Raw genomic sequence first — 8,701 nt, forward strand, 5'->3', positions numbered from 1 at the left:
TCAACCGAAAATCAAAATTTGAAGCCGAAAAACGCCCAAAATGAAAAAAGTCACAAAAAGAAAAACACTTCTTTTTGAAAGCCCTACAAGATTATCATAACTAATTTTAGGATTTTCTTCAAAAATCGAAAATTCAAATTTGGTTGCACAAAAATAATGGAAAATAAAAAATTCCATTTTGTGGACGAAAGTTATGAGAAAAAAATCCAACAAAACCTGTTTACAAATATCTGTCGGAAATCGAGCGCGCAGCGCGAGTATCACGATGAGAATGTGTACCTCAAAGCCTACAGAGCTTTGAGAAACTTAATCTTTGACTATACTTAATTAAGTAGACAGTTCAGAATATGAAGACGCATATAAATACTGTCATCTAAAAGAGATCTTTTTAATAAAGTTTTTTTTAAGCATTCCAAATGCAAAGAATAAATATCCGAGCGCGAAGCGCGAGGTGTAATTATGTTAGAGCGCGAGGTAACCCATTATCGAGCTTGAAGTGCGAGATTTAACCGTCGCGCGCTCAAGACTTGCGAGCGAGCGAGCCGCGCACGCAGTGGACGATGAGAATGTGCCCGCGAAGCGGGCAGATTTTTTAGATGGAAAATATGTATTTATTTATTGTTATTCAAGCAGAGTTGGAAGATGAGAGCTTGAAAATTGAAGAAAAATGGGCTACCTTAATCTGGAGGGTAAGGAATTGAAAAAAGCACTGATTTTTCTAATATACAAAAAATCATTTATTTACGAAAATAAATTCGACGCAGTCAATGCCCCAAGGACAACGAAAGTCCAAGTAAAAAACTTAAATCTAACGATAAGATAAAAAGATCATCACTGCATAGATTTCACCACTTTGGATGAGAAATGTCTGTCAGAGTGAAGGTCGATGAACACTTGCAACATGATCAATACTTATACGTAACGGTTTCACGGGAGTAACGTTTTCTCGAATATTTACAAAAACAAAAACGAAGCAAAACGCTACTCGTCGAAGAAACACGAAACAATTTAGAGGACCTCTTCTTCCAACGAAGAATGAAAGATATGTCATTAGCCAAGTATAAAATGTTTCTTCATGAAGTAAATCCTCAGCCATTTACAGGTAAGTTCCAACTAAACCTTTCTCTAGAAAAACGACCTTAATTACAAAATTCGTACGAAATTGCCAAAGCAAGTTTTCAAAATGTGCTTTTATAAATAAAAAACTACCTGTTTTAGTTTGTGCAAACATATAAAAAATCATAACACATCCTTCTTGGTTTGTGAAAAACTAAAACCTAAGCCGACTGGGGTGATTTTTCTAGAGAAGGACTCAATTAAGAATCATAATAAATCTGTACAAGCTGCAACGATTGGTTTTAAAATCCCGAAAGTTCTGGATGCTCTTTGTTTTTACCAGTAGAATCCAATAACAAGATCAGTTGGATCAGTTTTCCATGATCTGGGTATTGAGATCGTTGATCCTGGAAGACTGGATTGCAGTTCGTTGTAGATTCAAATCTCATTACAAATTTAATTCCAGCCATTTGAGTAGGATTGGTATTTTTCGAGCACAAGGGGTTGTTGGTATTTTTCAACAACAACGGGTTGGGGGTAGGGGATACCAATGTGTTTGACAACTGGGTATGGAGCTGGAACTTTTACGGCAACTGGGTATGGGCGATCCACTGGGACTGGAACATGTCTGGTTACTTCCACTGGGTAGGGCTTCGGCACATGGACCGGATATGGGCGATCGACTGGGACTGCATAAGGGACCTGGAATTCAAAATTCACAAAATGTTATTCAACTCTTCTCTGATTACATTCGACAGATACGTGACGAGAATCAGATTGAATCTCTGCTATTGTCCTCGAAGAGAAAGGCAAAAATGCTTTGTTTCCATGACCTTTCTTCTGTTTCTTATCGAGGATCTACCAGTAAAAATAGTATCAGTTTTTGCCAATCGGATCAAATTGAGATTGCAATTATTCTAAGTTTGGAATTGCTTAACAATTTATTTGTGTACTGATTATTGAATGACTACCAATTATGAAAAATTAAATCTGAAAATATGTATTTTATCAATTTATCAAATTATCATAATTACTTGAAGGAACCTTTAAAGATTTCAAATGTTTAAAAAAATGTAAGGCAGTTCAAGAAATTCAACAGGAATTATTCCTCAATTTCATAAGGATTTTGAAAGATTTCATATGATTTAAAATGTTTTTGGGTACTTTTGATAATTACAAGTTACTTTAGAGAATGTCACAGTTTTCGAAGAACTTTTAAGGGATGATGTTCCTAAACATTGCAAAAAAATTTATATAAGTTAAGGGAGTCCCAAAAATTCCTTACCGACTTACAGTATTGTTTTCAATTTTTACAGATTTAGACGGATTTCATAATAGTTATAAAATTCTAGGATATTATTAATGATTTGAGAGGATTTCCAAATATTTCTAAGGATGTTGAAAAAATTGTATTAGATTTTGGATTATTCGCGTAATTCAAAGAGCTTTTAAAGGTTTTTCCAAATATCTCAAAGCCTTTGGAAGATTTTAGGGTATTTAGAAAGATTATAAGAAATTGTCAAGAGCTAAAAACAGAAATTCGAAGGATTTTAAATTATCTTGAAAAATTTCAAATATTTTAAGGTATAATAAAAGATTCCTGAAAACTTTTAAAGAGATTATTAAAAAGAATTCAAAGAATTTAATTGATTTCGAAGGATTTTAAGCCATTTTCACGGGGTTTTAGAGAATTTGAAGCACATTACAGGATCTATAAGCTTTTAATTTTTTTTGGCAATATTCCAAGGAATTTTCAATAGATTTCAAAAACTTTAAGAGATTCAAAGGACTTGAAAGATTTAAGCTTATTTTTAAAGATTTCAGGTAATATTTAAATTTTAAACAATTTTCATAAGCTTTAATAATTTTAGAACATTTATATGAAGACACGAATTTATTTGACTAGATATAATAGGATTTGATATATTTCAAGGTGTTTTGAATGATTATAAGGCGTTTTTAATAGATTTTAAGAATCTGAAGTGATTTCGAATGATTTGAAAAAGTTCAGGGTGTTTGAAAATATTCTAAGGAATTCTTAAAATATATATATATATATATATATAAAGAATTTGAACGAATTACAAATAATTTAAAAGGTTTTAGGAGATTTAAGAAGATTTCAAAGAATCTTTAAGAATTAATTAAAAAGTCTAAAAGATTTTAATGGATATAAATTCTAAACATTTTGGGATATTTATAAGGATATTAAGAAATTTTTAATGAATGTTAAGAATTTGATAGGATTTCAAGGGATTTGGTAGTTTTTGGGTTATTTTAGAAGATTACAAAAATGTTAAATAGATTTCAAGAATTTGAAGGGATTTGAAGTGACTTTAAATGATTTTAAATATATGAAGATATTTCGGAAGATTTCAATAAGTGTTCAAAAGCTTTAGTTTTTAGGAATTAAAAAAATTAGAAGGATTTCGTAAGATTTGCAACGTTTCATAATTTTTTTAGGATTTTTTAGGATTCTAATGATTTTATGAAAATTAAAATTTGATATATTTTTATTAAAAATTGTATATCTGTTAAAAAAAAGTTTACTGCCATTTTCAACGGCCATAATCGAAGAATTTAAAATATTATGAACCCTAAAAGTTTAATTATTCTAAAAGCATAAAAATTATATTATTTGCAATTGGAAAATTTAAAAATAAATGATTTCAAAGTTTAAGATTTAAAAATTTAACGAATCTAAACGTCATTGAATGTGGAAAAAGTATATAAATTAATTAGAAGATTATTGTATATAATTAGAGGAGGTGGATTGCGAAATAATTCTTGACTTTTTGATGGATTTTATTTTGAAAAAATTGAACTGAGGTAATTTTATTTAGAGATAAACCTAAACAAACTGAAGAATTTGGCTTTGATTAATGTCTTCTTGAGATGAGATACAGGGGTACATAATGACTTTTCTAGTCAAGGAATAGCAAAGACGTTGAAGAATAGTTGAAGACCCTCAGTATCCACTACTTGAGAAATTCAGGGTCATTTCGATTGCAACAATTTTCTTTCTCAATCACAATTCCTTCTATTGACAGAGAGGCGTGAGAACCGCCAACAGGCTCCGATTATTGATAAACTCGGTGATTATTGAAACGTGATTTGGATCACAAAGGAATTTTAACTTTTAACCAATAACCTTGTATTGAATAAATCTGGACTTGGTCTTTACAGTATTTTCTTTCAATGAGAACCTGACATGCTTATATGCAAATGCATCTGTTTTCGTAATATAAGAAAAAGTAAAAAAAAATATATTCCTTTCATTGATCTATTTATGCAGAGTTAAACATGGTTGTTGCTAAATTAAGAATGAAACTGGAGAAGTTAGTTTGGAAAAAATATTCTTGATTTCGTCAATCCGATTTGCATTGAGGCAAAGAATAATAGGTTACATTAGGTCGATTTAGAAAAATGTATGCATTTTTATAGGTTCGAAGTGAACGATAAAATGCAATAATGGCCTATTTGCATTTTCAGAAATGATTTGGTTTTCATTTGTTGTTCGTAATGTTATGTGCAAAACAAATATCAAACAAGTGGCTTCTGAAAACACAATTAGGATATTATTGCACTCAACCGTTCAATTTGTTCTTAATGAAGTTATGAGCAAAACAATTTAAAAAAAAAGAAAAACATGTGACTTCTGAAAATACAAGTTGGCTATTATTGCAATCAACCATTCAATTAGCTGTTCATTGTGTCATGTGAAAAAGAGTGTAAGAACAAATAATTTCAAAAATACAAGTAGGTTGTTGTTGCACCCAACGTAACTATTTGTTCTTTATGAAGTTATTTGCAGAACAAATTAAAAAGAAGTCACGTATGAAAAGACAAGTAGGTTGTTATTAAACCCTAACGCTTAATTTTTCTTCATGAAGTTACGAACAAAACAAATAAAAAATAAATCTCTTCTGGAAAGAAAAATTGGCTGTTATTGCACTAAACCGATCTTTTTTTTCTTAGTGAAGATATGTACAAAACAAATAAAAAATAAGTGAATTCTGGGAATACTGTTAGGCTGTTATTGCACCTAACCGCTCAATTTGTTCTTCATGAAGTTACGTGCGAAAAAAATTTAAAAGAAGTGACTTTTAAAAATTGAACTAAACTGTTATTGCATCCAACCACTCAAGTGTTGGAAAGTTGTATTTCTTCGGGATGGAAATATGGGGGGGGGGGGTAAATTTTTTACCTTAACGGCGTATGGGATATGTTTTTCAACAGGAACAGCAACTGGTTGCGGATATGGCACCGGAACTTCCTTGGTGATAACAGTGTGAGTGTGGGTTGAGGGTTCACTTAAGTGGTAAGTAGAATAGGCTGGAGCTGCGTAAGCCAGATCACTAAAACCATATCCTCCATATCCAAGTCCAACTAAACCTCGCTTTGATTTTGCCGTTTCATCGGATTTTTTCTGTTCGACTTTCTTCGCTTCTTCGGCGAAGGCGAGATCCAGGAGGGCAAAGAAAAAGATTAACTGTAACAGAAATAGAAATCATATTAGCAGAAAAATCTCTCAGTTATTGAAAAGGAATCAGCAACCTGGGTCGGAGCAGTGTTGCGGAACGAACGTGTTATTTACTTAAATAGCACGAGAATTCTGGATCAATCTGAAAAATCTCTATCCCTTCCACACACTACTCCTTTCCCCTGCCGAGTGAGTCACGCCTACCCCGAAAGGGAAATGGTTTAATGGTGTAATAAAAATAATAATCTAACAGCATTCCAAATCAAACATTCATAAACTTTTAGTTTAAATCATATACATTTCTTTATGATGTAAGAAACCTCAAATTTCCTTAAAAACGTTTAGAAGCAAAAATATGAAATTTTGTATTGTAGGATTTCATATTGACCTTTAGCAAAATTTTAAAGCATTAGAAATCGAGCATTTAAAAATTTTTAATATTATCAAATATGTACAAATTTGAGAGTGAAAAATTAAAAAAAGTCAACACCGTTCAAAATGGGACAATTGAAATTCGGAAACGTTTAAAAATTATTAATTTTTGTCTCAAAATGTTCAAAATTAGACTTATTTTCACAATCAAACACTGTAAAATGAAACTGTTTAAAACATTTCAATATTAAACTGAAATTTTAGGTTTTGACAGATTTAAAGCTAAAATCTTTCAAAAGCGAATAATTTTGATTTGAAAATGTAAAAAATAAATATTAAAAATTTTTTACGATTACAAATAAAAATGTAACAAATCATCTAATTTCAAATTAGAGCATTTGAAATTCTTCAATTACAAATATAAAACATTTAAATAGAAACATTTTTTTTGTTTTATTAATTTAATTAGAATTGTATTGATCTACTTAATAAAAATTTATTTTGAGTGATTATAACTCAATTCTGACTGATTAAGTAAGTTTAGTTTTTTAAATTCAAAATAGATATTTACTTATAAAACCGAGTGTTTTATAAGCGCAACAAAATTGAACTTTTAGCATGGAAACTTAATAAATTAAAAATAACTATACAGATTTGAAGTAATATCGTTTGAAATTGTGATAATAATATTAATAATAATTAGGGTCTCACACCGTTGAATTTTTACTATTTTTAAAATTAAAAAATTTATAGTTGAAGTCATTTTCAAACTTATAAGTTAAACAAAGAACATTACTTCAACCTTTGTGACCGAAATATTAAAAGTTAAATCCCTTTAGAAATCAATAATTATTACTTATATTATCAATTTAAAACTTTTAAGTTTTTTATATTTTATAAAATTTTAAAGAAAAAAGCGCCAAATCCAAAGCAAATTTATTTATCAAAAGAAGAATTAGCTCATACAGTAGTAAATAATATTTCATTCAAATTATAATTACATTCTCGAAGTTGTAAGTGAATATTATTATTTATTTATAAATTTTAATTTTTCGAAGCAAAAGTAGTAGTTATAGAAGTATTATTAGTAATACAGATGTTTTTTTAAAATTTTGTTTGAAAAAATTTCCAAATTGTTTTTTGGGTCCGATTTTTAATTTTTACAAGATTCTATGTAAACAAATGTAAAAAATGTTGTTTTTAGTAAAACCATTATCTTGACCCGAAAAAGATGCTGTCTGTTTATTGAATATCAAGTAAAATCAAAGTATTTGCGAGTACAGTAAATACATAATTAATTTGATGAGCCACTAAATTGTTATAAACAAGTTTTGTAAACAATTATTTTAATCTGCCATGTTGGTATGGAATTTTGTTTTCCTGACTATAATTGCTGAAATTTATTACAAAAGTATCATTTCATAATAAAAAATGGACAAAAATGAAGAATTATTACTATCATAAACAAATTTCATAAACATATACTTGAATTAGACATTTTCAAGTGAAAAAGATATGGCGTGTTAAAATAATGTTTTTTCCCGAAAAAAATATTTTTTCTACCTGTATAGTTTACATAGAATTTGTCATGAATAACAAATAAAAAAGCGAGCTTAATGGACCAATGGAGAACTTATTTACTTTCAATTCAAAAAAGTCTAAATCGGATAAAAATTGTGATCTGTAGACTGATTTATCCGTAAAAGTCCAATTCTGAACGACTGCGCGTTTTTTGTTTGCACAGAAATTTGCAAAAACAAAAAATCGACTTGGAGAGATTACTGGGGAACTTATTCGACTTCAATGTAAAAGGAAAATTATATTTGAACAAAATAGTGAACCCTTGACTGATTTGTCAAAAAAAATCCAATTCTGAACCACTGTCCATGTGGTTCTTAAATTATTTATTAATGGCTAATTAATTTTTAAATAGACAGAAGCAAAGGGGGTTGCTGCAGGTGGACAATTTACCTTGGTGTCCATGATGCTGATTTCTTGTCTTGTTTGCAACTGAAGAATATCGCGAAGACCCCTGCTTATATACGTATGGTTCTCAAGAACCCTCAAGATGCGGTAGCGTCAGAGGCGGCGGTGGTGGAGGTCGTGACGGTGGAGGTCGTGGTGGTGGTTGCGACCGTGGTAGCGGTGCGGTGGTCCCCATAGGAGCACAGTATGGGGAGGAAGGCCCAAAAGAAATCGGCTGGCCCAAAATCCACGAACGAAGTCCGAATCACTTCTCACTCGTTGCGCAACTACTTGCGCTATGTGCGCACTTCCACATTATGTGTTGGCCAGGTGTTTACACACGCGGGCGTGTGCGTTACGATGAACGACGAAATTCGCCAGATTACGTGTATTATGTGGGCCTCGCTTATAGATCTTGCAATTAATTGGGTCCAGTCGCTTGTCTCACATTTTGGGCATTCATACTCTCGTTAAGATTTTACGTGCGCGACCAGTCTCCTTTAAATTCGCTTCCGACATTCTCTAGTTTAAAGATACTGAAGTTAATTACGACTGTATTTTTCGCGGGTTTGATCAAGTTCTGCAAATTTTAGGTGAGACATTTTAGGCAGAATTTTATTTTATGATTATAAATGATTTTTTTAGTACCTAGTTTGTTTATTTGAGAAGCAAGCGAATAAAAGATGATAATTCCATTTGAGATACACTACCACGCAGTTGGTCAAAAAACATTTTATTTTAATTAGAACTAAATTAAAAAAAAAATTATTTCTGTGATTATTCTAACATTTCAAAAATATTTCTTTCTTTCGTATCACCAGAGCT

The 8,701-nt window shown here is 30.6% G+C and overlaps 1 protein-coding gene across 1 annotated transcript; it reads right to left on the reverse strand.

Annotated features, from left to right (window-relative positions):
* Nucleotides 1-744: 744 nt before the first annotated feature.
* Nucleotides 745-7,902, reverse strand: LOC117167437 (zinc finger protein 512B-like). Its single transcript, XM_033352369.1, has 3 exons — nt 7,883-7,902; nt 5,264-5,548; nt 745-1,758 (listed from the first exon to the last, which is right to left on the reverse strand). Exons 1-3 carry the CDS (start codon nt 7,892-7,894, stop codon nt 1,513-1,515), a joined length of 543 nt encoding a protein of 180 aa, XP_033208260.1. The 5' UTR covers nt 7,895-7,902; the 3' UTR covers nt 745-1,512.
* Nucleotides 7,903-8,701: the final 799 nt, after the last annotated feature.

Source organism: Belonocnema kinseyi, chromosome 2 (assembly GCF_010883055.1).
Source record: "Belonocnema kinseyi isolate 2016_QV_RU_SX_M_011 chromosome 2, B_treatae_v1, whole genome shotgun sequence".
Taxonomy (NCBI): Eukaryota; Metazoa; Arthropoda; class Insecta; order Hymenoptera; family Cynipidae; genus Belonocnema; species Belonocnema kinseyi.

Bases quoted from the DNA above. Each gene is read 5' to 3' on its own strand.
- LOC117167437 (XM_033352369.1), bottom strand. The intron at 1,759-5,263 runs GTAAAAAATTTA...TTTGAATTCCAG, and splicing joins ATATCCCATACGCCGTTAAG to GTCCCTTATGCAGTCCCAGT.